This window comes from Protopterus annectens, chromosome 9.part0 (assembly GCF_019279795.1).
Source record: "Protopterus annectens isolate FY-2018-M chromosome 9.part0, PAN1.0, whole genome shotgun sequence".
NCBI classification, from domain to species: domain Eukaryota; kingdom Metazoa; phylum Chordata; order Ceratodontiformes; family Protopteridae; genus Protopterus; species Protopterus annectens.
Genome location: NC_056743.1, coordinates 1425916570 through 1425935985, shown reverse-complemented (window position 1 = coordinate 1425935985; position 19416 = coordinate 1425916570). Strand labels below are relative to the sequence as shown.

Genomic DNA, 19416 nt, shown 5'->3' with positions numbered 1-19416 from the left:
CATATGAGGAAGTTACAATGGTATCTCAAAAATGTATGGACACAGCACTGCCAGGATTTAGACACTGTCATTCAAATAATACCTTGCCTCCAAAGAGAATTTTGTGGTGGGCTCAGGAATGTCACCTAAACAAGGGACTCTCTGTGACCCAGCCAGAGGCGAGTCAGATTTTACCGACAGCTGCCTCGGACATTGCTTGGGGAGCTCATCTACATGGAAAGTGGATACAAGACAAGTGGCCTGCCAGACTACAGCATCTACATATCAACATGAAGGAGATGTTAGCAGTCCAGTTCGCATTACTGGCTTTCAAGGAGTTACTTCTTCCAGGGCAGGTGTTGATTCTAACAGACAACACAACTGTCATGTGGCACTTCAACAAACAAGGGGGAACACATTCTTATCCTCTATGCAGGCAAGCAATGATTTTATGGGAGACTGCGCTACGCTTGCACCTAACTCTTCAGGCAAGGTTTCTGCCAGGAGCACAGCACTCCTTAGCAGATGTGTTAAGCAGACAAATCATGGATCCCCACAAGTGGAAACTGGATCTTCATGTATTTCAGAAATTGACAGTGTCAGGGGGAACTCCAGACATAGATCTGTTTGCTTCTCCACTAAACCACCAGCTGCCACAGTTTTGCACAAAGGGGTTTCATCACACAACTTGGAAAGTGGATGCTCTTCTTCCAAAGGTACTATTAAAGGTCAGACAGGACAGGACAAGGATGATTTTGATAGCTCCAGATTGGCCTCGGCAACACTGGTACCCTCTACTACGGAGTCTGGTAAAGAAGCCTCCATGGCCTTTCCCTTTGATTCCACATCTGTTATACCAGCAGGACGGTTATCTGCTCCATGTCAAGCTTCACTCTCTTCATCTGACAGCCTGGCATATTCTGTGTTGAAACACAGCAGGTCTCAACTTCCTCAACAAGTTTTAAATGTGATTATGGAAGCTAGAAGACCTAGTACAAGGAAAGTGTACGCAGCTAAATGGAAGAGATTTTTATCTTGGAGTAAAGCAAAGAATTTGGAGATTTCTGAGCCTAATTTGAGTATGGCTCTTCAATATCTTACTGAGTTACTGGACAAGGGTCTGTCCTTCTCTTCCATTAAGATTCATGCTGCAGCAATCTCAGCTCACTATGATTGTGACCCACCATTGTTTTCGCATCCTTTGTTCAAGCAGTTTCTTAGAGGGGCAAAAAATATAAGACCCCCACGTAGAGCTCCTACTCCTGCCTGGGATCTCAATTTTGTGTTGGAAAAACTTTCTCTACAACCTTTTGAGCCTGCGGCTACTGCTGAATTGAAATATTTGTCATGGAAGACTGCTTTTTTGTTGGCTATTACTTCTGCAAGACGGGTGTCTGAGTTGCAGGCCCTTATGGCAGTCGAGCCCTTTTGATTTTCCATAAGGATAGGGTATCATTACGTACTAATCCTTCCTTTATGCCTAAAGTGGTTTCTAGTGTGGCTTTAAACCAAACTATTCATTTGCCTACTTTTTATGCAGACCCCCAAAATAAAGGGGAAAAGATTTTGCATACTTTGGATATACACAGGCAATTGCGTTATTACTTAAGCAGGACTAAGGATTTTAGGCAGTCTCAGCAGTTGTTTGTTTCTTTTGCTTTGAGTTCAGGGCAAGCCTGTGTCAAAACAAACTATTTCTAGGTGGATTGGCTTTTGCATTGCATTTTGTTATTCCCATCATGGCAAGGAAATTCCTGCTGGGATCAGGCCTCATTCCACTAGGGCTACTGCCACTTCAACAGCATTTCTACGGGGGGTGGCAACTAAGGATATTTTGGAAGCAGCTACTTGGAGTTCAGTGCATACTTTCTCTAAGCATTATCACCTTCCTATCTACTCTAAGTCTAGGGCTGGTTTTGCCACAGCTATTTTGCAAGGCATGTTGTCAGCTCCTGCTTCTTTATGATTTGCCAGCCTCCCTTACCTCTGCTTTGGGATTCTACCCAATAGTAAGGACTGCAGCAATGGAAAACGAAGAACATAGTACAGTTTTGTACCTACCATAAATGTAGATGTTCGAGGATTCCATTGCTGCAGTCCAATTTACCCTCCCTCCTTCCCCTCTGTGTTTAGGGGTGGTTGTGTAGGTGAGTTTACCTGCTTATATTTTTGTATATATTATTCATGTTTTGGTGCAGGTATTTTGGGCCTTGTCTTTTTAGGGTCTTCTGACATCTGGGGCAAGAAAAGACTGAGGATATGACGCCGGTCATGCGCATTAGTACCCTGACGTACTGACGTCAGTCTAATGCGCCCTGACCGACGTCAGCCTTATACTCTGGTATTCGGGCCAACTGGATGCGGACTATACCCAATAGTAAGGACTGCAGCAATGGAATCCTCGAACATCTACATTTATGGTAGGTACAAAACTGTACTTTACCGTGGTAGCTGTCCCATGGTTTAGTGCAGTGTTAATGAGGCATTCTGGAGTTGTCATATGATAACGAGACATATGTTTTCTCACGGATATGCCTGCAGTAAGTAATGTACACAGCTAGTGATTCACAGAACCGCTCAGCTGTGTAAATTAGCACCAACAGCTGCATTAATTACCACATAGAAACATATGCATTTGCCCATTACTTTTGATGGGAGTGATTGCATTAGAAGAAAGAAGAAAGAAATGATGGAGTGGGAGTGTGTGCAGAATTATGAATGGTCTTAAGCATATATTTGTCCACCCAGGTTGTTGCAGGAGGGGAAGTTGGTTGAGTAGGGTGCATGTGTGTGTGTATGCATGTATATGTATGTGGGTGTGTGTGTCTTTGAGTGCAGTCAGGTGAAAGGAGTTTGAAGGTGTGTACACATGAATATCTAAATGTGTGTGGAGGGGGGATCACCATGCCTCCACACTCCTCTAGACTGACAAGCAAAACCTGAAAAAGAATGGGGAGAAACCCTAGACACCAGGGACACTTCTGAAATTTTACCCTCAATACCTTTAGAAGTTAATTAAAACAGCTGATGTTACAGCAAGAAGCTGCAAATGACTGATTGGTATGAAACTGTGATGTCTGACATTGTTGTTTGACTGCATTCATCTGTGACAGGGACATGGCAAATATAATGGGCAAAGTCACGTATGCTTTGTAAAATCATGAACAGCCAAGAGGTATGGGGATGTGTTTGTCTGTGTTTGAATGTGTACATGTGTGGAGGAGTGAATGTAAGGGAGTTGCATGGGCCACCAGCAGTGATTACGCTAATACTTGTGGTAATCACTGAGCAGTTCAGAGACGTGCAGATTAGCTGTTAGTAAGGCCTTTCTTCATTGAAGCTAATGTGTTTCTGAATCGCTTTTTTCTTTTAGCCAAGTTAAAGTGCCCTTTTTGCCTTAGCACTTGCCACTCTCAGCTTTGTTCTTCTAAATTCTACCATGATATTAGTTTTTGTTTTAGCCAGTGATAAATTAATGTAATATGCTTCATAATTCGGTGTTGGATATGAAAACTACATTCAACTTTTCATATTGTTTAGGGTGGTAGAGAAAATGAGAGAAGTAGAGGCAGCTGCATGAAGACTGGCTACATTTTTAGTGGATTAGATAGGTCTAAGACCTTTTTCTTAGATGCTTTTGTATTTCCTTAAAAAAAAACTTGCTCAAATTGTTTGTGGACTTTTTGTTCCTTGAATATATTTCAGAGCAAGATAGTTTATTCTTTGCCTGTTTTTGAGTCATTTTCATTCCTTCTTCCTAGGTTTCGGTGATAGATTACTCAGTGAAGTGAAGAAACTAGCTCCCAAGGACATCAAAATTAAGGTAAGAATTTACTTTTTGTGAAAGTAATAACTCAGAACTTGTTTATAGGGACCCTACTTTTCTGGTCAGTGTTGGTGCGTGCACGCACACACATTTCTTGTTCCAAGGTACTTAAATGGAATGTTAGTCTTACTTTTTAGCATGCTGTAGTCAATTAGTTGTGCGATTTCCAACATACTTTCAACATATTCATTTGCCATACACTATCCTGCAGATAAAAATGCTTTGTAACCATTTCATTCAGCCAGTGATCGTTTTAGTCTTTTTTTCACTTTGTTCACAGTTGAGCTGTTTCCTGTTGGTGTAAAACTTTGCCTCAGTATTGTTGCTTTTCGATAGATGATGGACAAAGATAAATGTAGTGCAATCTCATTTAACTGGCTTTGAAGGTTAATAACAGAATCGGTAAATTACTTAAGTTAATTGTCTGTCTACATATGTAACTGAGTCTGTGAACTGTCAAAGTCCACAAAAATCCAAACCCAGGTGGTCAATGCTAGCGTTTCAAAAACATTCTTACAGAAAACCCCAACAAATTAAAAAGCAACTGCTGAATGCAAAATGAAAACCAACAGATCTGATTTTGTCCTTTTCATTCTTCCTCAACCCATAGGTTTGGATCAGATCCTTTGATCCGACTCAGCCACATTCTCCAGACTTAGGATCCAACTGTTGAGGTCCTTCCTCTGCCCATAATACCGTAATCCACCCTCAAAAAATCTGATTGCATTTGCCGCCATCATGAACAGGCGCAGGTTCCTGTGTTGAGCATTGTTAAGAGATTAACTGAAGTTAGCTATTTATTTCTATCATTGTTTCTCACAGGACATTAGGATTTATTACTATGTTTTTCTTATGTTTTTCTAGTAAACTTTTATTACCATTGTTGGCATTTTTCTGCTTACCCTTTTTTATATAGGGTATTTCTTTTAAATTAACATTGTTGGTAATTAAACCCTCTTTTCCTTTACCTATCCCAAAAATAAAAAAAAAAAATTCTTATAACTTATCTGTTACTTTTGCTCAGTTACTTACCATGCCAAATAAACTGACAGGATTTAAGAAATGCACTTCTTGTGGACATAAATTCCCTAATTCGGATGCCCACAAGGAGTGTGCAAATTGTCACGGAGCTGGTCATTTGGGCACCACTTATGTTCAACCTTCAATCAAAGAGCTTTGGCCAGTTGGCATAATAAGTTGATTTTGAAAGGTCTTCTTTCTGCTACGTCTACTTCTGGGGCACAAACCTCCTCCAAAACCAGCAAATCTGCTCCGTTGGAGCATAGAAAATGTTCCCCAGTGAAGTCCCGCAGGTCTTCGTTGGAACCGCCTTCCAAGCGCCAAAAAAGCTTCGGATCTAACAGTGTCAGATCCAGAGACCAATCCTTTGATCCCAAGGTTTCAGATCCAATTGTCATTTCGGTCAGCCCTACTGAGTCATCCTCGGATCCGAAGCCCGGCACCTCACACAGAAGTCTTAATCCAGAATATGTACTTAAACCCATATCATCTAATCTGCATTCTTCATTTCTTCAAACACCTAAGAAACATTCTAGACCCCAATCCACTACTTCCTCCAGGTCCTCCAGAAGCTTAGATCCAGATGGGGGTCTTGCCAGCTTCATCCCCTATCAGATCCTTGAGTCTTCCTGCGATGTCCAAAATTATTTTATCTCCTTCTCCAATTCGCCCAGTTGTTTTGGAGACCCAGGATCCAAAATCTCCTAGAGGCTGGAGTTAGGTGCTTGGAAGATATCTTCTTTGGCTCCAGTAGTATACCTGACTAGTTCCACTCTGATAACCTCAGATCAAAATGGGTCAAGGAGCTGAAGTGTCAGTGCAAGACGAGGAACATTGATTCCAAGATGGAGTACCTCACGGAGGATATCTATTTTGATGGAGAGGGGTCCCCAGACAAAAAAGGTAGTTGGTATTCTGAAAACCCCTCTCAAGAAGAATCTGTATTTTGGAAGCTTTTGGATGTTCTTCGTGTTTCACATTCTGCAGTCATCACATTTGGGTTATCCCTGCCAGGATAGCCCTCGGCTGGCCCGAATACCAGAGACTTAGTATTTCTGTGTCGGTTGCTGCCGCTTGACTGACTTCAGATCGTCAGTGGTATAAAGGAAGGAATCCAATGCCATTACATCAGTCTTTCTTGCCATCGAGCCCGAAGCAGAAGCAGTTCGCACAAGTGCTGGTCGGCCGCTACCCGAGTTTTGTTTCCAAATTGTAGTTGAAATCTTTGAAAGCTTAGTACCCTGTTGGGGATCCTTTTTTCTTGCACTAACTGATGACAAAAAAAGTTAATAATGGTCTCGCCTGTTGAAAGCAAACACCACACCGGGACTTCCACTCTTACTTTGTCACTTGTCTAGGCCCAGACCACAACATCCCTCGTCGCTTTCGTGCTTTAACGCCAGAACTATTTGTCATCGGGCCTTTATTATCGACAGATATTTCCGATGTTCTTCGTGTTTCACTGTTGCAGTCATTACATTTGGGTAATCTGCTGGCAGGTTGCCCTCAGTCGGCCTGAATATCAAAGTCGTGGGTCCTGCGTTTGTTGCTGTCTCCTCTTCCATGACGTCAAGTCGTCAGGGGTATAAAACATGCAGCCAACGCCATTTTCTTCAGTCTTTCTTGCCGCGCGGTGCCTGAAGCAGAACCAGTTCGCAAGTCCCAGTCGGCCGACTCCTGAAATTTTCACATTCGAGTTTCAGAACCGAAGTCTTCAACTAAAGCTAAGTATCCCTTTGGGGAAACTTTTTCTTGCTCCTTACCGATGTCTGTAAAAGTTAATAATTGCATTACTTGTGGGAAGCAAATGCCTCATAAGGATTTTCACTTGTACTGTATTCCTTGCCTAGGCCCAGATCAAACATGCCTTGCTGTCGGTTTTGTGCTAGATTTAACCAACGCTCTATTAAGCGTCAGTATATCTTTGCTTCAAAATATTTTGGAAACTGATTTAATTACCCTGAAATGTCGTCGGATAGCAATGCAATGACCGGAATTCACAAAAAACGCAAAGAAAAGAACCGAAACAGGCCGTCGAGGTCCAAAACCGACAACAAAGCTGCTCCTAAGGCAGTCGCCGGTACTCAGTGAGGAGCTTTCGCAGCCCCTGATACCTGCTACTTTTGAGTCGCAGGCCTCGACTGAGACCCATGCGAAGTCCGGTATGCCGCGAGATTCTCAGAGTATTGTACCCGCGGATGTCTCTCCCTCGGATGGGTCCGGAGCTGCTGAGCAATCACCGGCTTCTGAGGATGTTTTCAGGCCTCAACATTTCCATATAAAACCGGCGCCAGCTTCAAAAACTAAAACAAAAACAACTTATACGGCTAAAAAAAACTGACGCATGAGCCGCGTGCTCAGGCCCCTATGCCTAAATAACAGATGATCAAAATGGCTGAGGACTTAGTTACCTTGATCAGGGGTTCCCAACCCCCACCTGATAAGAGGCCTAGGCAAGACACTGACTGTGAATCTTCAGATCAGGTTTCTATTTCTTCTGATTCCTTTTCTGATCAGGAATTTTCTATACCACCCTATGAGGATTCAGATGCAGAAGAATCCATCCCATCTGCATCTTCTCCTGAAGATTATTCTTTTGGAGAAACCTTGCATACTTTAAGGGAACATTTTCATTGGGAGAGTCAGGATTTCTTGGAATCAAAAAAGAGGCTAAGGGATTTCCATCTTCTTCCTCAGCATAGGCCTTTGGCTATACCTCCTGTATTAGACATTGTAGATGATGTGTTTTCGGAATCTAGCATGGCTCCTGATTCCCTGCCTCCGGCTCCTAGTAAGCCAGACAGATATTACAGGGTTCCTGACTCCCACAAATTTTTATTCAAAAATCCTGCTGCTGATCCTGAAACTATCGCACAGGGCCCCAAAGGTGTAAAGGCCTCTTCAGCCAAGAATCCTACCCCCTCAGATAGAGATTCCAGGGCGTTGGATAGATGGGGTAAAAAAGGTTTATACGTCTGCAACCTTGGCAATTAGGGCCTTAAATTGCCAGTTTCATATGCTTAAATATCAACAGCATGTTATGGGATTATTGAAACAAAAAATGATGTTGATTTCTGAATGTGTGGAAAACAAAGAATTACAGGAATTATTGCATGCAGCAGAACAGGTTGGAAAGCATACTTTGCAATGTGGTTTTGATTCCTTGGAGGCCTCTTGCAGGGCTGCAGTTACTGGATCTGTGATTAGAAGGCATGCCTGGCTCAAGGAGCAAAATCTGCCTGATCATGTTAAAGCTAAATTGTTGGATGCACCTTTAAAGCATGATACTCTGCTTGGTAATAAGGCAGAAGAGGTTTTAAAGAAAATGGAAGACAAAGCTAAATCTATGCAAACTGTAAAATATTTCTTACAAGTGCAGCCACCCAGATTCAGTAGACACTGGCCTACAAAAAATTGGTCCTTTCCTGTATCCAACAGAGCCTCACAAGGTAAATCCAGACACTCAAAAGGCTCTAGATACCAATCACAGGGTTCTTACAGGTCAAAGCATTGGGGTGCCTCTACCTCCAAATCTGGAGGAAATAAAGCACAATCCTACAGTAAGCAGTGTCAATGACTTCCCTCTGCCATCACCACACACTTATCTTTTGGCAGCCCCCTTGGGGGGGGAATTAACACTTCATGCTCAAAATTGGCAGTTAATAACCCAGGACAAGTGGGTATTAAACATAGTATCCCAGGGGGTACAGATTTCATTTCCATACCTTGCCAGTTCCAAACAGTTGGCCAGATCTGTCACAAAATCAATGGGCAAAGGCACAGAAACAAGTTATTTCCCTCATGGATATGGGGGCTATTCAACCAGTACCAGACCAGGAAAAAGGGCAAGGGTTTTATTCAAGACTGTTCCTGGTACCCAGAAAAGACGATGCCTGACGTCCAATACTGGATTTATCGATTTTGAACACATTCTTGGACATCCCAAAATTCAAAATGCTGACTTTACAACAGCTTCTGCCTATGCTGGGCAAGAACGCTTGGTTAGTGACTCTAGACTTAAGAGGCATACTTGCATATCCCAATAAGGGAATCGTGCAGAAGATATCTCCGTTTCAAGGGTGGTTTCATGCATTACCAATTCTCTGCACTGCCATTTGGCTTATCTACTATGCCCAGGGTCTTTACAAAGTGCCTGGCACCAGTAATAGCATTTTGCAGACAAAGAAGCATCTACAAATCTTTCCTTATTTGGACGACTGTCTCATTCAAGCAGAAAACAAGGACATTCTTCTTCAACATCTGGCGTTTGTAAAAAGGCTTCTAACATGCCTAGGGTACACAATAAACGAAAAGAAATCACAACTGGTACCCTCACAAAAAAATTACATTCCTGGGTGCAAGCTTGAATACAACTGCCCAGATGGCTTACCTTACGCCATGCAAACAAAGGCAACTGACTATTTACTTCAAACAGATGGCAACAAAAACCCAGTTATCTGCAAGACAAATTCTGCAGGCTTTGGGGTTCATGGCATCCTGCATTCTACTAATTCCATATGCAAGACTGCATATGAGGAAACTACAGTGGTATCTAAAAAGTTTATGGAGTCAGCATTGTCACAGTTTCGAAACGGTGATCCCTCTCATTCCCTGCCTACAACAGGAGTTTCTTTGGTGTGCAGAGACATGTCACCAGAACATGGGACGGTCATTCACTCTACCCCCTGCCACCCAAACCCTAACTACAGACTCATCAGACTGTGCTTGTGGAGCCCACCTGGCGGGGAGATGCATTCAGGGCATATGGAGCCCAAGACAAATGCATCTGCATATCAACCAGAAGGAGATGTTAGCTGTTCAGAATGCCCTGACAGCCTTCAAGGATTTACTTCACCCAGAACAACTATTGATAAAGACTGACAACACCACGGTTATGTGGTACTTAAACAAACGGGGGTACACATTCCTACCCACTTGGCAGACTAGCCATGGCATTGTGGGACACAGCCCTGACTTACCAAGTACATCTTCAAGCTCAATTCCTACCAGGAAAACAAAATACTCTGGCAGACGATCTTAGCAGAAATCTTATGGACCCTCAATTGGAAACTGGACCCACAAGTCTTCAGCATGATAACAGAGAAATGGGGGAGTCCAGACATAGATCTGTTTGCCTCTCCCCAAAATTATCAACTGGACAAATTCTGCACAAGGACTTATCACAGACAAGCATGGAAAGTGGACGCCCTATCCTTCAGTTGGAAAAACCTATCCGTCTACGCCTTTCCTCCTCTGCCTCTTCTCCCCAAGGTCTTATTAAAGGTCAGACAGGAAAAAACAAAAATGATCCTAATTGCCCCGGACTGGCCTCGCCAACACTGGTACCCAGTTCTAAGGAATATATCTCAACTCCCTCCTTGGTACTTGCCTCAAGTACCTCATCTACTGTCTCAGCAAAACAATCAAATTCTGCACAATCAGCTCCAAACTCTGAACCTGGCAGTGTGGCTGATCATGTCATTGTTCAAACAACACCTCTCAGTAAATCTGTGATGGATGTCATTTTGGAAGCCAGAAGGCCTAGTACTAGAAAATCTTATGCTGATAATGGAAGAGATTCTATGCTTGGAACCAAGCACAAGGAACGGACACAGCAAAGCCAAATATTCCTCAAATTTTACAGTACTTGACTGAGATGCTTGACAAGGGCCTATCTTTTTCATCAATAAAAATCCATGCCTCTGCCATCTCGGCTCATCACAACATAGAGCCTCCCATTTTTTCTCATCCTCTACTAAAACAGTATCTTAGAGGGGCCAAAAATTTAAGGCCTCCCAGAAGATCACCAACTCCTTCATAGGACCTCAATTTTGTGCTAGAAAAGCTCACCCTGCCTCCTTTTGAACCAGCAGCTACTGCAAATATAAAGATCTGAAGTAGGATATTCATTTGTCTGCAACCTGTGGGTTATGGATCCGATATCGGATCCGAACCGGCATAGTTTTCCAGCTATGGATCCAAGCTCTCAGCTCCTCCCCTCACCCATAATGCCCTGCTCTACCCTCATGACCTCAGATCTTGTTTGCCGCGCTGGTAACTAGATGTGGATTTCATAGCTCTCAGCTAAGTGGATATTTCTTGTTCAAAAATAGAATATTTTTGCCTTCTTTAACTTTTTTTGTGTGAAAGTTGTAGGTTTCCTATTATTATTGACTGTTTTTAGTTTAATTTAATTTTTAGTAGTAAATTTTATTCCCTCCCCTCGCTGGTACGAGTGTGTGTGAGGCCTGTGTGCTTCTTTTTACTGTTGTTTTAGGTTACTTTTTGTAACTTTAGCTTAACTTTAGTGACTATGGCTGAACAGCCTAAGTCAATATTTTCAATGCTCAGTGTGGCCATAAGCTCTCACCGCTGATGGCCACACTCGTGTGTTAGTGTCTTGGGGTTGAACACCTCACATCTGGTTGTTCCATTTGTGCAGGGTTCAACCCCAGGGCACTGAGGGAGCGGAGGTCCAAGCTGGTCTTGGCGGGTCTTTACCGCCGACTCGGCTCCGACCTCCGCTCCTTCGGGACTCCTGCGGCTGCAGTTGTTCCCACTGTGGCACCCCTCCTGCTCCTGGGACTCAAACTCCCGCTTCAGGACAGGAGAGGGATGCATCTAAAAGGACCGGAGGGAGAAGCACAAGCGCGGCCGAGACCTCTGTTTCGCCCCGCCAGCCAAGCTTCTCCCGGCTTGGTGGTGCGGTCTCCTCCTTCGGCTCCGTCACCTGTGTGCTTCTACCGGGTCCTGAGGAGGAGGAGACCCGATCTCCGCCGAGGCTATCGAGGAGGCATTCCAGGCCTACCTCGGTAGCCTCGCCGAGATCTACCCATAGCCTTCGGATGCAGATCTGGACCGGATGATGAGAAGGTTCATCCAGGCCCAGATGCAGATGGGAGTGCTTTGCCTCCCCCTCGGGGAGCTCGACACCCTTTTAAGCCTATTGCTCCTTCTCCGACCCGCTTCCGGTTCGAGCAACTGGAGCCGAGCAGCTTCGAGCCGGGGAGGTCGGAGCCGATAGTACTTGGTACTTCGGATCCGACCATGCCTCAGTGCGCCGGACCCGATCTCGGAGCCTGGATCCGAGCCGGATCCGGGGATCAGTGCTCCTTCGGCGCCGTCTGTGTCGGAGCGCACTGTCCTTCGGATCCGAGTGCTTCGCGCTCCGATCCACTCTTCGGATCCGAGGGGAGCCGATTGTCGGATCCTTTGGTCGAGGTCGGCTCCCTTCGCTTTTGATGTAGTGGAGAGGGCTCTGTTGAGGGTCTCCGGACCCCGGCACTTGCTTCGGCTCCGTCCCGCTCCCTCTGCACTGGGCCAGGCTTCCACCATCCGGCCCCTGGGACAGCCCGTTCTGTGCCCCAAGTTGCTCCCATGGAGCAAATTGCTGCTGCGAGGACTCCTCTGACAGCCCCCAGAGGAGGCTCCTCAGCATACGCAAAAGGAGGCACATTGACTCCTGAGTCTCTCACTGAAGACACGGACTTGGAGGAAGGGAAGGCTCCCCACGGTCACCCCGAGGATGTCTCCTTTGGAGACATCATGGAAATGCTCATTAGGGGGTGGTCTGCCCCAAGTCTTCCTCGGACGAGTCCGTGTTCTTGGAGGCATTCAAACGGGCCCGTCTACCTCTTGGGTGTCCCCTGCCGACCCCTGGTGGACCTTATTACCACCAGGGCGTGGAAGGAACCGGACACCGTGGAGCCAATTCCCAAAAGACCTGATAGAATCCTTAGCCCGCCTTCTGACAGGACCCATTGGAGTAAGGGGCCTCCTGTAGATGCCATGTTGATGGCGGCGCCACAAAGAGGGAACTGGCTCAGGAGAGTCCTCAGTCCACCCACCGAGCAAGGAGTCTCGGATGATGGACCGCTTGGGGAAGCGGATGTTCAGTTCGGCGACCTTCTCGGTAAGGGCGCTGAACTATTTGGCACATGTTATTCGGATGCAGCGAGACCTTATTAAAGAGTACGCTGCATCCCCCCCTGAGTCCATTTCGGAGGAGGACAGAGCTCTGCACTCCACCAAAATGGCCACTCTTAGGTCAGTCACAAATACTTCTATGCGGCTACTCTCCCATGCTACGGAGGGCGCCGCTAGAGCTGCGGGAACAGGACTGGTCACTAGACGACAGGCCTGGCTCCGCCACCGCGATTTTTCTGAGCCCTTCAAGGCGTCGCTTAACGCCTTTGATGGTTCTGCTCTGTTTGGCAAGACCGCTCGCAGACGCGTTGACCCAGAGCGAGAAGGACGGGAAGACGCTGTCTGCCGTCGGAATCCGCTTCTCTGCACCCCAGAGGCCCTATTCTAGGAACCAAAAGGGTCAGAAGAAGATGTGGTTCGAAGTCGCAGCAGTCCCAGCCTGCTCGGACAACCAGTCCTTCCGTGGCAGAGGAGGACAGGGAGGACGCCGCCCTAGAGGCAGAGGGGCTCCCAGAAACTTCGGGTCCAGGGAACCTTTCTCTGAACGGCCCGCAGCAACCCTGAGGGTTGCCCGACTGCTCTACTCTGGAGGCAGTCGGGGACGTTGGGCACCTAGCGGCATGGGAGTCCATAACATCGGACCGCTGGGTTCTCCAAATCATATCCAGGGATATCGCATTCCTTTCCTTCACCTTCCAAAGTTGAAGTCCCTCCCAGACGTACCACCCGGTCAAAGGGAGGCGCTTTGGCAGAAATTGGCCATCTGCTAGAGAAAAGAGCCATCCAGCCCGTTCCCCAGACCAGATCGGATCAGGGTTCTACTCCAGGTTCTTTTAGTGCCAAAAAGACGGGGAACTAAGACCAATCCTAGACCTCTCTCTCTTGAACCTGGCAGTCCCCAAAGAAAAATTCAATGGTCACTCTACAATCTATTCTCCCCTTCTGGGAGAAGGCCACTGGATGTGCTCGATAGATCTCAAGGACGCTACTACCACATCCTAATGGACAGACGCTCCAGGAGGTTTCTCCGCTCGGCTGGGAGCCAGTCACTACCAGTTCCGGGTCCTTCCCTTTGGTCTCACCACAGCCCCAGGGTGTTTACCAAAGTACTAGCAGTGGTAGCGGCCCACCTGAGGCTTCAGGGGTGCAGGTCTTTCCCTACCTGGACGACTGGCTCCTTACCGCCCCAACAAGGCATCTACTTCTCTCGGCGAGACTCCTTTCTCCATCTTGCTCCATTTCTGGGCATCACAATAAATACAAACAAGTCCAACCTGGCACCCACTCAGTTCTTAGATTTCATAGGGGCCAGACTAGACACAAGGAGTTTACGAGCCTTCCTCACTGCGGACAGAGTTCTAAATCTGCAGCTCCAGGTGCGGCCATTCTCCATTCAGGTTCTGTTCCAGCGGAGTTGGTCCTGAGGGCTCTAGGGTCCATGGCTTCGTCGATAGCACTTCTTCCTCTTGCCAGGCTCAATATGCATTCTTCAGTGGACGCTCTTAGTACAGTGGTCATACCTTGCTCTCCCATGCATCATCCCATAGCGATCAGCAAGGATTGCAAGCGGTCCCTCTTGTGGTGGCTCCTCTCCCCGGTACTCCCACAGGGTCGCCCATTTTGTGCTTCTCCCCTCGCCACGGTGACCACGGACGCCTCCGCCTCGGGTGGGGGCACTTTGGGCGGACGGTCCAAGGCACGTGGAACGATTCAGAGACCTTACTGCATATCAATGTTCTAGAGATGAGAGCAGTGCTCTTGGCGTTGCTAGCACTTCAGGACTTTCTTCCCTTGGGAACAATTGCGATTCAATCGGACAATATGTCTGTTGTCTGGTACATCAACAAGCAAGGTGGAACAAGGTCTTACCCTCTTTGTCGAGAGGCCATGAGAGTTTGGGAATGGGCAATCTCCACCAATCGCTTTCTCATAGCAACGCACATTCCGGGTCGGTCCAACATCCTAGCGGACAAGCTCAGTCGCACCATTCTGACCCCTTACGAGTGGTCTCTCAATTGTCAAGTAGCGGAACGCATATTCGCACGGTGGGGAACCCCTTCATGCGATCTTTTTGCTTCTCCCTCAAACACCAAGTGCGACAGTTTTTTTCGCTCTAATACCTCCTCCGGAGGTACCCCAAGAGACGCTCTGGTGCATGCTTGGCCACCGTCTTCTGTATGCCTATCCACCCTTGCCTCTGATGCTGCAGGTTCTTCAGAAAGCCTCTCGGGTGGGTTGCAGAATGATTCTCATTGCTCCGTTCTGGCCTCGACAGATCTGGTTCCCCTTCCTAAGGTCTCACTCGGTGAATCCTCCTTGGATTCTAGATCCCATTCCGGATCTGATATCCCATCCATCCTGCATTCCTCCTCCGAACCTGGACAACCTGAAGCTGACCGCTTGGCTGCTCCAGTTCCACTCTTGATAACGACTCGGTATTTCTTCACCGGTAAAGGCTATTTTGGTGGCGGCTCATAAACCATCCACTAGAAAGGTTTACGAAGCAAATGGAAACGTTTCTCTGTGTGGAGCGGCAAGGCCTAGATCCTTCACGGTTCCTCTCCCTGTAGTGCTTGATTTTCTAACCTCTCTCTTCAATGATGGTGCCAGCAGTTCCACAGTCAAAGTTCAACTGGCGGCAATTTCTCACTATCACATTGGTCAAGAGTCTAATCCTCTTATGTCAGCCAAATTGTGCAAAACTTTTCTTAAGGGTACTTTCCTTCTCAGGCCCCCTATAAAGCAAGCAGTTCCTCCTTGGGACCTTTCTTTGGTCCTACAGGCCTTGACCGCTCCCCTTCGAGCCAGCGGCTACAGTGGATCTCAAATTCTTGTCTTACAAGACAGCCTTTTGGTAGCCATTACATCAGCCAAGAGAGTTTCTGAACTTCAAGCTTTATCAGCTAAACCTCCTTACTTGGTTTTTATCCGGACCGTGTCTCCCTCAGGACCAACCCGTCCTTCCTTCCTAAAATCGCTTCTGAAGCAAACATCAATCAATCCATTAACCTCCCTGTTTTCTTCCTAAGTATGAAAACAAAGGTGAATATAGGCTACACTCACTAGATGTTCACAGGCAACTAAGATTTTATCTCAACAGGACAGCTGGTCATAGGCAATCCGACCAGCTGTTTATTTCCTTTGCAAAATTCAATTTGGGCAAGCCAATTTCTAAAGTTTCTCTGTCCCGCTGGATTTCACAGTGCATTTTATTGGCTTATCAAGCGTCAGGAAGGCCCGCACGGAGGGTGTTCATGCCCATTCAACCCGGTCAGTATCTACCTCGGCAGCCTTCAAGGCTAGGATTCCTCTAGATGATATTTGTGCAGCAGCCACGGGCTTCATCTCATACATTTATTTCTCACTATAAGTTGGATCTTGCATCTAGGGTAGAGCATCCTTTGGCTCGCGGTGCTCGAATATCCTTCCATGATGGCCGCCCAAGATTCAGGTAGCTGGGGACTCTGTCCCACAGGTTGCAGACAAATGAATATCCTACTTCAGATTTAGAAGTTATGTACTCACCATAACGTTCCATCTGAGTAGGTGTATTCATTTGTCTGCAACCATCCCGCCCTCCTATCCCCCTGGCCTTTCAGTTTCCTGCATATTACTTGTTACCCTTTTGAGGGTATTGTTGCTTTGGCAAACTCGATCTGAGGTCATGAGGGTAGAGCAGGGCATTATGGGTGAGGGGAGGAGCTGAGAGCTTGGATCCATAGCTGGAAAACTATGCCGGTTCGGATCCGATATCGGATCCATAACCCACAGGTTGCAGACAAATGAATACACCTACTCAGATGGAACGTTATGGTGAGTACATAACTTCTAATTTTTATCATGGAAAACAGCTTTCCTTCTGGCAATCACTTCAGCAAGAAGGGTTTCAGAACTACAGGCCCTTACGGCTGTGGAGCCTTTTATTACATTTCATCTGGACAGGTGTCCCTCAGGACCAATCCTTCCTTTATGCCTAAGGTGGTATCCAGTGTGGCTCTTAACCAAACTATTCACCTGCCAACCTTTTACCCAAGTTCGCAGAACAAGGGGCAGCGAATTCTGCATTCCTTGGACGTACACAGACAACTAAGAATGTTCATCGTGTTATGCTGCTGCAGTCATTACACTTGGGTTATCCTGCCATCAGGCGTTTCCCCAGTCGGCCTGAGTTCCAAAGTCTTGGTCCAGCGTCAGTTGCTGTCGCCTCCTCCCTGACGTCAGTGCGACAGGGGTATATAAGATGCAGCCGACGCCATTTTCTTCAGTCTTTCTTGCCGTGCGGTGCCCGAAGCAAAAGCAGTTCACAAGTGCCGGTCAGCCGTCTCCTGAGATTTTCATTCCGAATCCAGAACCGAAGTCTTCTACAAAGCTAAGTACCCCATTGGGGGAACTTTTTCTTGCCTCAGACCGATGTCAGTAAAAGTTAATAACTGTATTTCTTGTGGGAAGCAAATACCTCATAAGGATTTCCATTCTTATTGTATCCCATGCCTAGGCCCAGACCACGACGTCACTGGTTGTCGGTTTTGTGCTAGGTTTAACAAGCGCACTATTAAACGTCGGTTTGATTTTGCCCGGCATTATTTTGGTAGAAAATTCAATTATACCATGCCGTCGGAACTTCCGATGAATACATAAAAAGCGCAAAGACAAGGATAGGCATCCGAGGCCCAAAACTGACAGCGAAGCCTCTTCTAGGCCAGTCGCCGGTTCTCCGGTTTTCAGCAAGGCGCCTTCGCAGCCCCTGACTACCACTTCTGTAGAACCACAGGCAGCCTCTGACTCCCACGTGGAGATGGCTGGGCCTTCGGATGCACAAGTTATTCAGCCTACCGAAACTAACCCTTCAGAGGGATCCGGAGTAGCTGAGCTGCCTGCAGCTTCAGAGGGTGTTTTCAGACCTACTCAGTTAAGCATTAAACCCTCTGCTAAGTCTAAACTAGCTTTAAAATCAAAGAAACAAATACAGCATTCTCCAGCACAGGCCTCCATGCCTAAGAAACAAATTCTCAGAAAGGCAGAAGACCTAATCACTCTGATCAGGGGGTCCCATCCCCCTCCTGATAAAAGGCCTAGACAGGATGCAGACTATGACTCATCCGACCAGGTGTCCATCTCTTCAGATTCATCCTCAGACCTAGGATATTCTTTACCCCCTTATGAGGATTCTGATGCTGAGGAGTCAATTCCATCAGCCTCTCCGCCTGAGGACTACTCCTTTGGGGAAACCTTGCATACCATGAGGGAGCATTTCCATTGAGAAGGCCAGGATTTCTCAGAATCCAAGAAAAGGCTCAGAGACTTCCTTTTATTACCTCTTGCTATTCCGCCAGTGTTAGATATTGTGGATGATGTGTATACTGAATCCAGCTTAAATTCTGATTCCTTACCTCCAGCCCCAGTTAAACCTGACAGATACTACAGAGTCCCTGACTCTCTCAAATTTCTGTACAAAAGCCCTGTTGCTGACCCTGAAACTATTTCTCAGGGACCCAAAGGGGGTTAAGGCCTCATCAGCCAAGAATCCAGTTCCCTCTGACAGAGATTCCAGAGCATTAGACAGATGGGGAAAGAAAGTATATACGCCTGCAACTTTAGCAATGAGAGCCTTAAATTGCCAGTTTCACATGCTAAAATATCAGCAATTTTTACTGTCTCAGTTGAAACAAAAAGTGCTTCCAGATTCAGATCCTCCTACTTTTAAAGAAATGCAGGATTTATTGCATGCAGCTGAACAGTTGGGAAAACATACTTTGCAATGTGGTTTTGATTCGTTAGAGGCCTCCTGTAGAGCAGCAGTTACAGGCTCTGTCATTAGAAGACATGCTTGGTTAAAAACACATACGTTACCAGATCATGTTAAAGCAAAATTATTGGATGCACCTTTGCAGCAGGATGAGTTATCTGGAGTTAAGGCAGAAGAGGTATTAAAGAAAATGGAGGATAAGGCAAAATCTATGCAAACGGTGAAGGATTTCTTACAGGTCCAGCCTCCTAGATTTAGCAGAAATTGGCCAACTAACTGGTCCTTTCCAGTTACAGACAGACCTCAAAGGGGCAGATACAGACGTCCAAGAGGTAGAGGTCAACCACAAGGTCCTTACAGGCCTCGACAATGGGTTGCATCAGGCCAGAAAGAAGGGAAGACAAGCCCCAACCATATAAAAAGCAGCCCCAATGACTTCCCACTACAGCTGCCAAACAACTCTCTTGGCAGCCCCCTTGGGAGGAAAACTGGCACTTTTCTATCACAATTGGCATATGATCACCAAAGACAAATGGGTTCTCAACACTGTATCTCAAGGTTACAGGTTCCACTTTCACACTCTGCCAAGGTTAAAAGGAATGCCAAATCTGCCACCAAATCAGTGGGCAGAGGCTCAAAAACAAATTACAGCACTCATGGATATGAGAGCTATTCAAAAGGTACCACTACAGGAGCAAGGACAAGGATTTTACTCGACTCTTTCTGGTTCCCAGAAAGGACAAAGCCTGGAGGCCCATTCTGGATCTTTCTTCTCTAAACACTTACCTGGATGTTCCGAAATTCAAAATGTTGACACTACAGCAGCTTCTTCCCATGCTGGGCAAGAAAGCTTGGCTCGTGACATTGGACCTCAAGGAGGTATACCTGCATGTCCCTATCAGACAAAACTGCAGAAGAT

At 46.4% G+C, this 19416-nt stretch overlaps 1 protein-coding gene across 2 annotated transcripts in view; it reads left to right on the top strand.

Annotated features, from left to right (window-relative positions):
• LOC122812105 (beta-centractin) overlaps positions 1 to 19416 on the top strand; it is a 695723-nt gene that overhangs the window by 616343 nt on the left and 59964 nt on the right. For both annotated transcript variants that reach the window (XM_044084387.1, XR_006366336.1), the window contains exon 9: positions 3741 to 3802. In XM_044084387.1, coding sequence (XP_043940322.1) covers positions 3741 to 3802 — 62 coding nt within the window. The remainder of the gene's footprint in view (positions 1 to 3740; positions 3803 to 19416) is intronic.